This window comes from Lutzomyia longipalpis, chromosome 1 (genome assembly GCF_024334085.1).
Source record: "Lutzomyia longipalpis isolate SR_M1_2022 chromosome 1, ASM2433408v1".
Lineage (NCBI taxonomy): Eukaryota > Metazoa > Arthropoda > Insecta > Diptera > Psychodidae > Lutzomyia > Lutzomyia longipalpis.
Genome location: NC_074707.1, coordinates 29,697,622 through 29,714,520, shown reverse-complemented (window position 1 = coordinate 29,714,520; position 16,899 = coordinate 29,697,622). Strand labels below are relative to the sequence as shown.

At 34.4% G+C, this 16,899-nt stretch overlaps 1 protein-coding gene across 1 annotated transcript; it reads left to right on the top strand.

The window, feature by feature from the left end:
- Positions 1 to 2,097: 2,097 nt before the first annotated feature.
- On the top strand, positions 2,098 to 15,479 carry LOC129797639 (protein phosphatase 1 regulatory subunit 3B-B). Its single transcript, XM_055840411.1, has 5 exons — positions 2,098 to 2,712; positions 12,692 to 12,806; positions 12,869 to 13,264; positions 13,578 to 14,060; positions 15,282 to 15,479. The coding sequence occupies exons 2-5, from the start codon at positions 12,709 to 12,711 to the stop codon at positions 15,352 to 15,354; spliced, it is 1,050 nt and encodes a 349-aa protein (XP_055696386.1). The 5' UTR covers positions 2,098 to 2,712; positions 12,692 to 12,708; the 3' UTR covers positions 15,355 to 15,479.
- Positions 15,480 to 16,899: the final 1,420 nt, after the last annotated feature.

Below are 16,899 nucleotides of genomic sequence, written 5' to 3'. Positions count from 1 at the left end.
GCCAGATCTTATGGATTAAATTGTGTTGAATTGCAAATTTTAAAAATAGAGTGATTTGTTGTTTTGCTTTGTCCGCCCTCTAATATGTATATTGGGGTCAAATGCGGTTAGAGTTATCGACTTGAAATTTAAAACAAACCCCTCCCCGATAAGTCCGACTCTAAGTCGAATAACATGACCTTAATTTGCCTCCATCTTTCCACCCCCTCCTTTTTAAGCGATGTTATTTTCCAAAATTGCATTTCACAGAAAATTACAGCAAATAATAATCTTGTTTACGTGGAAAATGTAAAATTGATTTGTTGAATTGCAAATTATACGGAGTTTTGGATTTTTTAAGTCTCGTGAACTCTAATAAAGCAATATGTCAATTAAAATAAAATATTGCTTTTTATACTTTACGGAATTGTGAACTTTTACGTTGTAAGAAAATTGTTATGACAAGACACACCCCTGGTGATAAAAAATATAATATAATGTATACTTAGAATACCAAAACGTAGTAAAAAGCAATGGAAAGTTCATAGATTGGCTAATTAATCAAAATCACATTGAACATTGAACCCTAGATCGATATAACTCTGAGATGGTTTTCTTTAAACTTTCAAATCTCTTCTTCAGTAATTTCTTCAGCATTACTTCAACTGAAAAGGATTCAGGTTCTTACAAAAAGCTTTTTAGTTTTAGGTCATTTTTCAAAACCCTTACAATTAGGTATAGATTCTAAAACCTTTCGAGGCAATTTATTGATCTCAAAATTCTTAACTAGAAAATAAAGGGTTGTGTACTAATTACCTACCTGCAATTATTTTAGTGAGCTTTGCAGTAAAACTAAGAGGTAGCCATAAATGTCTTTCTAAGAAGCATACAGAACTCACGAGAAAGTTCTTTTCTTGTCATTGCGCTAGTGTTAATGTTACAAGAATTATCGAGAAAATAATCAAAAGAAATTCAATTTCTGCTGCATTTTGTTACGGTAAGTTGACGGTAATTTTATCTTTCATGAAGCCTTATTCAAGATGTTCTAGTCACACCTTTTAGACTTCTACTTATAGGTTCAAATATCTCTGGTATTACCTTGTTCTGCATTTTTTTGGCCTGCTCCGCCCTAAAATCCTGTACCTAGAAAAGCCTTTATAAATTGCTCTCTCAGGTAAAATGTACGTCGAAATTACGTCTGGGTTAAACAGCTTAGAAATAACGCTTTCTTCGCCTCTTACATGTAAAATGTTTGTTTTTTTTTGTCTTGCATAATGCTAAAATCTTTGCAAATCAAGCCGTGATCAACTAGGTTGGTCTGGAAGAGCAAAAAATAAATAAATATTTGTTGTGGACTTTTTGGGGAACGTTCTGATCATCCTGTCGTGATGTTCCTGTGTTATTTTTTTCTGCCTAACAAATATCCGTAATTTATTCTTTCACATTAGATTCAAGGTAGACGTGCACGATGTTAAATCTTCCGACAAAACCGGATATGAAGGTGATTCAAATGATGGGAGTTTTGGCGCCATTATTGCATGATGATTTTTTTCGGGTTGATTTGCAAAGAAGGGCTCCCATTAGTGCAGCAAATTATCGCATTTTGTGGTATTATTTTTAGACAAAACATTTGACTTATGGGTGGAATGTGTGTGATCGGTCGGCATTGAGGGCGTCAAAACATCACATCTAATTGGACTGATGATTGGGTTTTGCGATGGTACAGTATGACAGAATATTAGGCAGCACACACAACCAGATTGATCTGATTTTCCAATGTGCGGGCAAACTTTTTTTTTCTCACTCCTCCAGGCCAGCTATGGAGCTTCATCACGGGAGGAGAGAGTGGAGTGTGTAAGTGGAGTAGCCCCCGCTGATCTCTGTGAACTCCACTCTCTCGATGCTGACATGCCGGTTATCGACAGTGTGTCGCCTCAGAGATTTTCACGGAGGAGAGGCACACGCGTCTCTCTCGCTGGGCTCGACGAGGAGAGCTGGTCAGGACGAGGTGGCCGGCATTGCCATTCATAGATCATGCACACACGCACACAAATCTCTACAATCAGTGCTCACATAGAGAAGTGGGGGAATGTGGCTTTAGAGTGTTGCTCTTGAGAGAGCTCACAGCTCGATCGAACGACAACTCCATTATCAGTAACTCACAAGTAGCTGCGCTTGGCGCACGTCTCTCACCAAGAGCTTGCCGTCTTGGCTTTAATTCCTCAGAAGCTTCCTTCTTTCTGTGCTGTGTGTTGTACCAAGTCCCTCAGGGATAGGGTATAAAGAATTCGTCGCGAATGTTTCTCATCTAATTGAGAGCTACTTAATCCACCCGTTTTTTTTCTGTATTTAGTGGTTTAAATTCTGTTTTTTTTTTGTTTTAAATAAAATATTATCCCGTCTAAGGGTTCCCATTTTCAAAGAAACAGTTACACAAAAAAAAATCAAGTGCAAAAGTCATGAATTGAGCTTAATAAAAAATTCTGTAAATTATCTCTTTGGTGCTTTTGCGGTGAATATTTCACCAACTTTCACAATTTCCAACTCATATCGAGTCAAGAAAAAAGGGAATTATATATGTGATGAGTTAGTCCTTCTAAAAGAAGAAAAATACCTAATTAATTTAAAAACAAATTGAATCTACTTCCTCAAACCTAAAAGTATCGTGTGCGTGAATTGTGCAATATAAAATCTCAACATTTTCACTTCCTCCACATTATACTCGCAGAAAAGGTAAGACGTTTTTCTCGCAGTTAATACCTTTGCATTTGTGTCTCAATTGAGACTTGAACTGTCCGTTTAGGAAGTTACTAATTGCGTGAACAATCACACCAAGTCACCTTTCCACGGACATTTGAGAATGCGACAAGCTAATAGAGTATTTCCCTGAAATTTTGACCTTCAACTTGAGGCAGAATTAACGCGAGTTGTCTCTCCAATGAAAAATCTATTTATATAATTTATATTTTCTTCAATTGAAAATCATGCATTTGCCCACCCAGCCGCAGTTGTTCTAAAGCACAAAATATACTCCGGCGCTTGGGCATGAGATGAACTTTCGAAAATAGCACATTTGCGCAAAATGAATAACATAAAACCAACGCAAGATTATTTTAACTGTGCTTAGCTACCATCTTCTATCCAATTGGCATTTTAGTGTGGTATTTGGATTTGTAATTGCGGAAAGTTTCAAATATTTACTCATCTCCATCTCCAATTTCCGAAGATCAAAGACAATCGTCGATTGATATGATGAAGCTCTTTTTTTCCACTTAGAAACCCGAACATTCTCACATTTCATGACCTTCGAAATTTGCCTTTTCCCGTGGATTTTGGGGAAAATTATTCTTTTATTGAATTACTTTTATTTCAGCAATTTTCACCACATTAAAAAGCAATGAAAATGAAGTAAATAAATGGTTTTCCTACGTAAGGGAAAACTTTTGAAGTTAGTGCCCCAAATTCATTGTACAAGTTCCGTTAAGTGTCTTTCTGCTGGCAATTTCAAGGTTTTTATAACATAAAATATTATTCCGGTATTTAAAAAAAATACTTCCATGACTTTAGGTTTTCTTCCTATAACATAATACAGATTAAAGCTTTTCTTGCTCCTCAAACATAAAAATCTATAACAAACATATTAATCCTTTAGAATCCTTAGAATATTTTTTTTTAAATTATCGAACTATAACAGAACAAATTAAACTTTGCCAAAGTAAGATTAAATGAAACGAAATATTTTTGCTAAATTTTTTTGGCTTTATACATAGTTTTGTGCTTCCGCTCATGTAAAGAAGTCTAAAGAGAGTATGTATGAGGTAAGGGGCTCAAGCCAATAGCTATGTCGTATTTCTCTAAAGACTTCCTTCCTAGAGCAAAGCATACATATCTAAAAAAAGAAGAAAAACAACCCCATCCGTCGGTATGCACAGGAAAGTAGAATTCATGCTAAATGATGATGAATGAGTTAAATATTTATCGTTTTGGAATCTATGTTGGGGGATCATTCCTTGAAGAGAGGCGTGAATAATAATTCATACATTTTCTCTTTAAAAATTCCTCTTTTGACTTCAATTAAACTAAAGGAAGGCTGGTTCTAAATCTTACTTGAAAGTAACGTATTTCAATAATAAAAAAAATCAACCTACAACACCTTTGCTAAAGAAGTTACCAACCTTACCAACATATGTATATGTATTTGTTGTACATAATTCCATTAAAAAAGATATTATTTTTGAAATATTCGGTAGAGAGTCATATAAATTTTTGGTATATAGCAACAGTTGTCGAATCTCCCACAAACATTTACGACTAATCCAGATATCAGCAAGAGTGTGTCTGCATGTGTGGTGGTGAAGAAAGTCGCCAATAAATTACACAATTAATTTCTCGAGGAGTCTGAGTCCAGATTTTATTAAAGCTCTGGCTGGAACGATATGGTGTGATACCACAACCCTCAAACGACCTCAATCATTGACCTCACGTGTACCTCTGGTGGTCTTGTATTGCGACTCAATGCAAATTTCAGTCTCGTCAGCATGGCTTCTTTTTCCCATTTCGCCTTATCACCTCAGGTAGAATCTCCTTCTAAATCGTATTTTCTTCTTCCAACCAATTAGTCTTGCCAAACTGGAAATACCTCCTGCATTTCACCGTCTTAAATTTTCGCTCACAGTATCTTGCCATTGCCGAGACAATCATAAATAAGATTACGTCCAGAGAATTCTGCGTATGCAAATGATCATTCGAAAGAGTATCAATTCATTGGGAGTTTCATTATGTTATAAGAAGAAAAAAAAAAATGCTTCGTCGTCAAAGACACACAAAAAAGCTCGAGTGTGACTATTATTATCATTGTCATTCGCCGAGTGCGTGATTAAATTGAGAGGTGCCCTCCTCTCTATGGTCTCCAGCCGCGAAGAAGCCACACATTTTTTCAGCGAACCAGATTGAGCCGGTTCATTGGACACACTCCAGCCATCTTTTAAATACGAACCGAAAAGAAATTCGAATGATTGTTAAGTACTTTACGAGCTGAAAATAGCCATATTGGATGCCGCGCCACTGAATTCACAGACAGACAGTGCAGACATTCAAATTTATGTTGACTTATCAATGCGATCATGCTGAACAAGGTGAGAAGTGCCTTTAGAAAGTTCACGCAGTCGAATTGAAAATGAATGATTATTGTGGAGAACCTACAGAGAAATTTTAGTTAATCCCAAGTGATGTCCATAAATGATTCTCTTGGAAATGTTTCAGCCTTTTTTGGCGAAATCCAAACTAACGATCGTGCAATCATCTTTAAATGGCATTTGCTTAATTCAGTGTTTTAATAAGCTCTTTTCCCAAGAATCACGAACCCGCATTTCCCTCATTATAGCTACATAATATGTGGCTATATTATATTAATGTTATTTTTCCTATTTAAAGAATATAATATAAAAATAATATATGAGAATAAGCCAAAAAGATAATCAAAGAATTTTTTTAAAATTTTATTACAGTATTTTCTAAGCTTATGCGTAGCGCAACGAATTTAGCCCTTAGCTTACATCCAAAATGCCGCAGGTTCGAATATAATGAGATCTTTGGTCACAAATTTTTTTTTTCCAAAAAATTCATTGAATTTCAATATAAATTTAAAGATATTACACAGAGTGAGGTGCTGAGGAGTTCATTAATTTAAATACCTAAATTAAATTCTTTATTCGATCCATTATAGAAGAACTTTTTAAGAAGGTTCTGATTTATATTTTTCACCAAGATCGTTTTGCTTTAATTCTAATAATAAATAAATAAGATTCTCAAAGCTCTCTTAATACTCATATTAAAAATACTTAATTGGGGAACAAGATTTAAAAAAAAAACTGTTTTTTAAGGCAAATTTACTGAAAATTAGGCCAAAATAGCAATTGGCTTTCCTTCTCCATGAATTTAAAGCCCTGAAAAGCAGTGTTCGGTCTTATCATTGAAATTGTAACGAATTTATTATATATATTTTCGCTGTAATCTGAACGAATAAAAATATGTAACAAAAAAGACAATCAATGTGCTATATATAAAATCTTTTAGCATACACAGAGGGTGACACTTTCATGTCTGGTACGAGTGATTTATCAGCTGAATAAACTGACCTTTCTCACTTTACTCCCTTTTTGTTGTGTGACCACGCTTTATTGAAAGTGTACTGAACGGGGCAGAGAGTACAAAAGATGAAAAATCCTTCGCATATGTTTGCAAAAGCGGGAAAATTAAAATTAATCGAGGAGGGCGCAAATGCCGCGCAGAAGAACTTCAGCAGTCATAAGAAATATTCCATAATTGGATGCAGTTAAAGTTTTAATAAACTCATTGACTAGAAGGAGACCGAACATCCCACACCATATCTCAGCCACGGCCAAGTCCTGTTCTTCGGCCTGTCTTTTCTCTTGTGGAGTCTCGCACTTTAAATTATTATCCATCACAGCATACACCGGTGGAGGAATTCTCTGTTGGTACTCCACCGTCGTTATGATGCGGTGCATAGTGTGTGTCAATCTGGGCTGGTGTGGCAGAGGCGAAACCCTCCTCGCCATGAGGACAACGTGGGTTGCGTGCAAATGAGAATGCATAAACCTGTTCAATTAATATTTTGAAAAATTGTAACGTTTATGTTGTGCACCACAAGATACAAGGCAATCGCGCAACATGGGATGGGAAGAGCCAAGAAAGTACCCAACATCGAAGAGAAATTATTAAACTTATGTGGTGAACATTAAATTTTATATAGATGTGGGAATAATAAATCTTAAATGTTGAATCTCACAGAAATGTTTCTCTTCGTCTGCACACATCATCAGACTTTATGCTACGCGATAATTTATTCCCTTTTGATGTAGCTCAGGGGGTTGTTAATTAAAGATTGAAGTAGCTGTGAGAGAAGAATGGCAATATATCGGTTAAGATTTAACGTTTAGTCGGCAAAAAGGGCAGATATCATTAAAATTTCTTACTACATTATATTAGGTTAATAAAAAGGTCTTCAATACAATGTTTTTGCTCAGATTTTTCTTTAAGATTCTATACGAGAATAGTTTGTTTGAATTTATAAACAACGCAATGTTTTTTTTTCTTGAACCTTGTTTTATTAAGCTTTATCATTTTTTTTTATAATACCACACGCCATAATCTTTGAGGGTGATGGCCAAAAAAGAAGAAAAGGACAGAGGCGTGGTGTTGCTTAATTTCTACAAAATTAGCTCAAGCAGCTTATCACTTGTAATTACTCTATGATTAAAGGCCAAGAGATCCGAATGAACTAAAGTGCGCGAATTCTATTAGTGGCGCGACATAAGTATCTCTCGAGTGATTATACACCACAAGTTCAATGGCCTGGATTTGCCTAAAAAGAAGATTATAAAACGCCTCTGCAGATTGTGGGATTTTATCATCTCACGGCAATTTCTAAATGTTCTCTTGATTTCGCAAAATACAGCATAATTGAGGCAAAAAAGAATAAATGGAGTTATGGTGCGAAATGTTTCTCTTGTGGTCCCTGATCTCCCATGCAATTCATGAAGGTTTTCACATTGAATATACCATTGGAAGGTACAATGATTTATTTATTTGGTCTGAAGTCTCCGCGCGCGGAAACCCACATCAGTTCATTTGGTCTCCGGATGTGTGCATTCTGGGAGAGTTCTCTTAAGTTTCGCGCACTTCTGGCACTTCAAGCCTCCAAGATCGCAATCGAATTTGCACTATACCGGAGAAAATAAATTTGCACTACAAGAACTCCTTGCGTGGGTGGCATTATAATATCACTCAATGGAATTCTCTGCGCAATGAAAACCACATTTCTGCCCAGAGGCGAACATTTGATATCGCTACACAATATGGTAAAAGGGCTGTAATTTTCTTTAAACTGCTTTCATTTTGGTTCTTTTTCGTTTGATTGATTAATACACAGAGTTAAGTGAAAAAGGAAATTACATTTTTCCGTCGTTTATCAAATTTATTTAAAGTCTATATTATTTATTTATTTATTTATTTCTTTTGATTGAGGCCATATATCACAGGAAAAGTTAACAAACTAATATATAAAAAAAAACTTTTTTACGTTTATATTAAATTGTTGCGAAGAAAAATAGCAAATTGTTACCACTGCAATTACGCTAATTAATGCAGAAATCAAATGTGATAAAAAAGCGAATGTTAAGCACATAGAGATAAGATAGGACACCCCAAAAATAAAAGCATTTTTTGCAAAGGAGTGCAATAAAATAGAATTACTCTCATATACAAATTGTTTAAATACACAGTCTCCATAGAAAAAACAGTCTAATCAGTTTGATAAGAAAAATCCCTCAACATTTTATTTTTCTTCAAACTGGAATTTACAGAGTGAAAAATACCGGCATGTATTGATAAGAAAACCTCCCATATACTTTTACCTGTAGCTTTGGGTAAATAATAAATCACTATTTGCAGAATATAAATTTTCAATACAGTGTCGCTCTTATCATGCATCTCCAGTTGCGTCAAAACCTTTCTTATTTTTTCCCCTCTTATATGTAGGTACTTAATTCGCAGCTCATAGACAGTGGTGAGACAGAAACACAGCAATGTGGAATGTTTGAGATTATAGGCTCTAGTTGAGCGAGTTGGTGGTTATATTTCTTCACCACTCCTCGATAAAATCCTCTGTCTCAAATGTCGGCTATAGAGAAAATAGAAGACTCAATAAAGCATTGCTTGGCTGTGAGGGCTCGTTGGAATGTTTCATTCATAAATTTTCCTTGTACTGACCAACATAATGAACCGAAAATGCATAAAATCCATAAAATGAATTCAGTTGAGAGAATTTTACGACCAAAAACATACTAAATAAATTTTCTTGCAACTATTTTGATGACAAGGTGAATTATGTGGTGAATAGTTAGATAGATAGGTACATTGATCTTAAATTTATACCTTAATGTACCTACTGTACAAACATTGTATTGAATAATCTAAATATTTTATTACCAAAAGCATTCAACAATACTTTGAAGTTAAGCAAGGATCCTAAAGTTTTGCCAATTATCGCATAAGAGAAATTTTAGTAAAAATATGCTTATAGTTAATTAATTTAAATAATAAACTGTCATGCCCCAGATTTTTCAAAGTAAAAATTAAGCTTCTACTATTTTCTATTCATTTCTTATGACATTTTTGATATAGAGGTATTCGCTTGATGAAAAAATCCTTGGAACATTTAAAAAGTAAAACGAAATGACATTTTCCCGTAAAATATGTGGGATTTTGCAAAAATTTAAATTTACAATGCGAAAAAAAAACTCAAAATGAATAAATTTTTGTACGTAGAGACTAATGGAAGTTGATTGTTTCCAATAAGTGATGTGCGTAATTGAACTGCGATGAGCTATATTAATGTCCCTGATGAAATCAGTCCAAGAAAATTCAATTGGCGAGTGATTCAAGCTTTTTTTTTTTTTTTACTTTTTTTATGTAACAGTCGGGTGGTGAAAGTTTATTTTTAGCATCGGCAACTCTTGGCTGCAAAGCTCTATTAATTCCTCCCAAATTCAATTTATATAAAGCCGCGCTGACTTTTAAGAATCAACTGATGTTTTTTTCCACCCAACTTGTGTGTCTCATGTTCGCAACTGAAGCATGTAACTTTTCTTCAATTTGGCATATCTCCGATTACAATATTGCACCTTATGTGTGCTTAAATTCAGGCAAGAACATAATCCATGGAAAGATCTTAAACATAGCTATATACGTACATAGCACTGTCTGTGAATTTATTGCCATATGCTGAAAAAGTGTGTGTATGGCTAAAAATAAATTCGAAAGAGGGAAGAGAGAATGAAATTTTGAAAAGGTATTGCGTGTACACAAAATATGATTGCCAAGACTTTTCATTTTTCGGCCAGTGTGTGTGCACGAGTTGAACGCGTGACTCTCACGAAGGCTACGGCTGGCGGTCGTAGTCGCCGGCTGATAATGATGAGGTAGGTCTAAAATGTGGCTCTTTCTCTCTTTCTTTACCCACCACCAGACATTTAATGTTTTCACATCTCTATGGTGTTTTGCTGTGAAATTTCTTCTGTTTGCAACTCATTTTCTCTTTTTTTCCCATAAAAGTAGGAAATTATCCCATATAAGTTTGTAATTTGAGGTTTTGAAGATCATCAAAAATTAAACATAAACTCAATGTGAATATTTGCTCAAACCACGTGTGTGTTAGGTGAAAAAATTTAAAAGCAGAACATCCTGAGAGAGGTAAATGCCTCGATCTACTTTAATACGCCATAATGCACATATGATAGTTACGGAGATTAAGATAGCACAATCAGAGTGAGTCACAATACTACGAACACTATATTTATGCATTTCAAGTGATAGTAAATATTGAAATAGTGGATAAGCGCGCACACGCAGGAGCTCTCCGAATGACGATATGAGGCAGAGCATATGTCCAAGTCGTCTACTGGAAGTGCCTGGAATTCGCTTAGTGTCTACCCGGTTCACAGAGTATCGAAGATTCATCCAGACGAAAGTGGTTTAATTGGCGCCAATCGTATCACATAGACATATTAAAAGGGGGGAGTATCAATAATTGTGGCACTTCACTAAATAATACATAATGCTAAAGATCATGCTGCCTGAACGTGATCATTGGCCTCTTGCTGTGAGACATTCAGAAGCACAGATCGTCTCAAGGAAATTTTCGAATGTTTCATAAAATTGGCGTAACGCTCTTGAATCTTGAGTAATATGTATGTACTATGTATATAGTTCTTAAAGGCACAGATCTTTTTAATTAATTTAATTCTCCTGTATCAAAAGAATAAAATTAATTCAAATGTTTTATCGATTGTGAATCATTTTTTTATTTCTTCAAATAAATATTCATTTCTAAATTCAATTTGTGAAAGATTTTCGAGTCATTAGCACTCCTTCATCAGGCATCAAAATATTGTAAGGCAAAATGTGTTAGAACGATGAAAGATACTGATGATTGTTTGAAGAATTTATTAACATGATAAATTCCACAATTTCTCACTCTTCACGTGAATGTGCAAATTATCTTACTAAACCTGTTTCCTTTAAAAGCACATATAACGTTCATATATAACATTTTGATGGTAACAGTAATTTCAATTTTTCACCTAATATCTGAAGAGCCTGAAGAGAGTCAAAGATACATATTTCCATGTGCGTTTACGAGTTTAGCTTTCATTCATAATTAAAAATAAATAGTTTAATGACTAAACATTTGTTACATGATCATGAAATGAACCATCAAATTATGGTTCATGTAAAAAGATTTTTTCTCATTGCTCTTAGGAATTTCCCCATAGCGATTTTCTACATATAGAGCTGTATCCTTGACCAGAATTTCTGGGATGTAAAAAAAGTCAGAGAATATTATCTATTTATGGCTCAGCTTGACTTTGATTTTACATCGTACACACTTATTTATTTGCTAACTGCATTTCCGATTTTTCCGAAATCATTTTGACCTCGGCCCAAATCACAGACATTTTTCCTCGTTGGCCTATCACAATGTCAAGAAATTTTGCAAGAGGCAAAGATTAGAGGGGAAGCCTATTGCTTCATCGACGTACGCAGCTCTCTCCAATTTTTTTCTCAGAGTTCCCAAATAGTAGAGTCAAAGTGTTGAGGAGGCACGATCGAGGAATTTTCAGTGTGCGTGAAAAACAAATTTTGATAAGAATTCAGAAAGGTGCTTGACCGTTTGACCTTGTGAGTCCTAAATGTCTTTTATGAAAGACAAACCAAAATCGGACGAAGTATAAACAAATGTGTGGCTATATTCTCATCTCATTAATAGTTCTTTCATCTGGCTCTTCCCCCAATAAACATTTATCCAAAAATACGCGTGAAAAAAAAAGATTCTAGAGAGAATTTAAAAGCATACAGACTAATATTAACATGAGGCAAACCAGACTCTCTAAGTCAACCGGTACCAAATATTAAATACACGAGTCTGTTCTATCGCAATTTTCATTTTTGTCAACAAATGTGCAAAGTGTTGGTGCGAAAATTCTAAGAGAGGTTCTTCTTAGAGAGGATGCTGCAAGAAGATTTTATTTTACTACATGCACAGATTATTTGAGACTTTTGAAAATAAATAAGGAGAGTTAATTGCTATTTTTAACCATCAACACGCAATTCAATTTAAATCCAACATCATTCTTTCTTCCAAAAATAACAATAAGTTTTCTTTACGCCATCATCCATTTTCTTTGCGCCAAGATTGAAGAATAAAAAAATTTTTGCTCGAAATTCGCACACAAAATGGAAACTTAAAATAAATGGAGAGATGATGAGAGATTAATTAAGATGGAAATTACAATAGAAAAACCATTAAAACCGTATAAGTTTTATGCTTTGAAGAGGTGTTTAGTTCGGTGATTTAGCCAGAGGTATTTTGGTCAGACGACTTTACCTGGGGATTTATTTTACCTGGAGAGCATATTTCAAAAATCATACGATACAAAATACCGTTAGAAGCCAACATGATAGGTTCAGATTTTGAGTTTCTCTTCAATTTTTGTTGAAAAAAAAAAAGTTGAAAATTAATTTTTAGAAATTCGAGAGAGGTGACTTGGAAAATCCTTTTAGATAGAATATTTTTGCAAAAAATTAAATTGAGTTTCTTATCCAAATATTTAACTCTTGATTTTTCTTGCAGAATAAAAATCCTTAACAATGCCTGTGAACTACGATATGGTGATTTCTCAGAGCCCTCCGGTTTTTAGTCACAGTCCACCGACCGGATTTCTCAGTGATTGCACAGTAAATTTTAGGTAAGCTATCATCGAAAGACCCCTCGTATTGCATAAAAAACAATTTTCTACTGTCTTTATAGACGACCTTTCGAAACACCATGCTACCGGCCAGCAGTGCTACTGGCATCGCCAACAAACCAAAGGAAGAACACGCTATCCATTAAGATGGCAAACCTGCCCAAGCGATCGTGTCTCATTACCCACGCCGATACCAACACTCTCAGCACATCTTGCCAGACTGGTGGTGCAAAGAGTGATTCTGAACCCAGTGGACGGATAAAGAAGCGCGTGATATTTGCCGATGATAAAGGCTTGGAGCTTGTGCAGGTAAAAGTGATGTCGGAGCCATCGAATGTGCCACCCTTTTGGAGCCTTCAGTTCCTAGCGCACGTGACGCAGGGTATGATAAGTCCTGTCCCACCAGAACAGTGGGTTGTGGACTTTCAGCAACCAGCCTCTGACTACTTAGCATTCCGGTAATTCACATGCAAAATTCTTATCATTTAATTTTATTATTTTCCCTCCCATCCATTTGTACATGTAAACAGGAAAGTTTTCTACATAATGAAGATAGAATTTATTTATTATTTTCTAACATATAATGACTTTCCTTTTGATATGTGGAAAATTCCATTATATAGTTTTGATTTGTCTCTTCCTATTTTGTTTAGATAGATAGATCCCCCACTTGTGCATGCCAATCAATCGTATCTTATTTTGTAAATGGCAAAATGATTTTCATCAAAAATTAATCATAATATTTTGATTTTTCTCATTTGTGATTTGTAGGCAAAAATTAGAGGAGAAAAATGTGTCTCTGGAGAATGTGATTGTGAAGGAGAATGACTCAATTGTTGTGGGAACGGTGAAAGTGAAGAATCTACATTACACCAAGGAGGTAATCGTCAGAGCCACGTGGGATAGTTGGAAGAGTCAGGAGGACATTTTCTGTGTGTTCTCCAAGGTGGCTGGTGCATCGGGTGCGTATGTCCTGTATGACACCTTCTCGTTCCGCCTGACGCTTCCACCTGCCTCCAAAACTCTGGAATTCTGCGTGTGCTACCGCTCCAATGGCTTAGAGTACTGGGACAATAATGATGGCCACAACTACACGCTGTCCAAGCGTCTATCTGACAAGCCGTCCGATACCTTCATGAGCTTCGATCGTACAAAGGCACAGCAAAAGTGTAGCATCAGCTCGGGGCAGCAGGGTATCAAAGTGCCCTCGTGGTCAGAAGTGAGTTCATGGAATCAAACGGATAGTCCCTACTGGTGAGTCCCCTGCGTTGATCGTCACCACCATCACTCACACCGGACGATGCATCTATACAGGATTTCATTTCTTCCTTCACACTGGGAATCGCCATCAAAATTTTTTGGGGGGATCGCACATTGAACAAAAAGTGAGTGTCTAACTTGGCAGAAACTTGACCTAATTTATGCTAAAAGTACGACACAAATATCACAAATATATAGATTAATATATTGGATCAACCTTGCTTTCTGGCTAAATCCAAGTTCATAGTCGCAGACCCAAGATCACTGTTTTTTTTTTTCATCTAAAGGGGTATTCATCCAAAGCTAAAACTGTGTTGTTGCTTCATTTTATTTGGGCTTTGCGTTGTTGCTAAAAAAAAAAACTTTTAATTTATTAATTATTTTTCATTTCATCAATGCCAAAAATTGAAATGAGCATAGAATTTTAATTTACTAATTTCTGTATTTAAGGACATTATGAGTCTTATGAATTATATTTTCAATTATTTATGCGTTCCTTTTATTAAAATTGCTGATCATGGTAAATAAGAGAATTTTATATTTCATAAAAAACGCATTTTTTGCTTTTTATCAATTTCTTTTGTCAATTGTTTCACATGCCCTTACACAATTTTTATATCGAAAAAATAATCATATTTTCAAAACTTATCATTGCCCTTTTTTTTTAAATAAGATCAATAAATCATGCATTCATAGTGTAATCACAGGGAATTCTTTTTGAAATAATTATGGCGCCTGTAATGCAATTTCTACGCGATGTTGCGATGCACTTTTCACGAACTTTTCTCACATTTAGCCGCCTAATCAAATTGATTGTCACATTTCATTTTACAAAAACACGTGATGGACTTTTGAGGTCAAATTGTTGTTTTTGCATTTCATCTGTGAGAGATGTAGGGCGAGGAATAGAGCGACGCAGTACGCGAGCGGCAACTAAATAATAAAAGATTCCTCGCAATCTTGTTAAAGTTCCAAATGAAGAGAAAAATCTGAGACGGAGAATGACCCCATCATTTGATCCCAGCTAATTGATTGTGGGCTTTTTTCTTCTCGCAATTTTCTAGTCGAAACAAGATCCCGTGCTGGCGCTAAATTTTTAGTTTTCTTTTTTTTAATTAAAAGCACGCGATATAAACCTCATTTTACTATTTTTTTTTTCAAATATGTGGGTGGAATATTTTTTTCTAATAAATATATTTTTCTTTATTGTTTCAGGCTTAAGGACATAACATGGAGGTCTACTCTTAAAGAACTTCCCCAGAATCGTATAATATTCAGCGAGAGATGATTAATTGTAAATATCTTAAAGTTTAAAATACATAATCGCAACTCAAAGTTGATGATTCGTTAAAAAAACTAAAATTGTGAAAAGAAAGCATACTCAAAATATATTTTTTACCTGATAGTTTCTTTCATATTGCCTTTAAAATTGTATCCTAAATATTTTTCTACGTTATTCCTCTAAATAAATCCTTATTTAATGTGCCTCTTTGAAAAAAAAAACAAACAAAATTTTTTATTGTAATTGTGAAAAAAAATGATACAAATTTGTAACGTCTTCCCACACCTGCAAAAAAGTTACAACTCGATAAATCTGTTTTTTTTTAATATAAACAATGAGAAATTGAAGAATTGATGAAAATGGTAACTAAAAGACTGAACCTAAATGGAGAATATAAATTGTTGAAAGGGAATACAAATTACTAATTTATGTTTGTCTGAAGGGAAAGAAAGCAATAAAAATAAAAATATGATTTTACTAGCAATGCCATAAAAAAAAATGTACAACTTGCTTAAATGTTGCAAAATACACCTAATTAATTATATAGAAAATCTTTGAAAAAAAAGGAAAAGGATTTTCACTTTTTTGTGTTTTCTTCTTTTTTTTTTTGCAAACTGATAATCTTGAATAGTAAATTATGTAATAAACAATATATTGCTCATTATACATAGTAGAGATAGAGTGATCAGATTTGTTTATCAACATGCATACTGATAATTTAAATTAGTGTCTAGTCTGTAGACTTTCAATTTGAAATTTTAATACAACATTTTCAAAACAAATTTTGTTATAGATTCAAAATAATTATTATTTTGTTTTACATCTTTTTTTTTTATACATATGCATATTTTTGCTCCTATCTGTGCAGCCTTATACATTAATTTTTAAATTATCCCTATGTATAGTGTTAATGAGAGAGAAAAATGTAAATGTGAGAAATTTGGATATTTATCGCGCAGAGACTTTTGTTGATCGAAAGTCCTTTATTGGTATGGACAAGTAGCTACTTTTATAACTCTCTGGTAGGTAGTGAGAGACTTTAATTATAATAATTATATAATATAAAGAACTGTATACAATAAATATATTTTTATAAATTGAATAATGTCCTTTTTGGGTTGACTGGATGAAGTTTTCCCTCCGCTGCTTTGAGCTCTTTTCCTCCGTCGCTATGAGAAACTTTTTGACGCATCCAGAAGATTTTTTTGTGGCATTCCTTTACTAGAAAATGGACTCACTAGCCTTGGATGCTGTGGTATCCTTGTTCATCGCGGCAAGAGTTTTGTCTTCTCTTTTTCTCCATCAGTTTTAAAAGAAGCGATTGATTCGTTTCTTATTAAATTATTTTTTGCTGAAAAATATTCTGATAAGCTGACGGAGCCTGGTCTTATCATATTTTATTTAGTGGATGATTAGAAGATCTTTCTAAATGAACAAAAAAAACAATTCTAAAAGGTTTCTATTTTTGTGCATTAACGCATCAATAAATTGAAAAATTATCAAAATCCGCATATTTCGTGACAATTGTACGTGAAAATTGGTGAAAATACA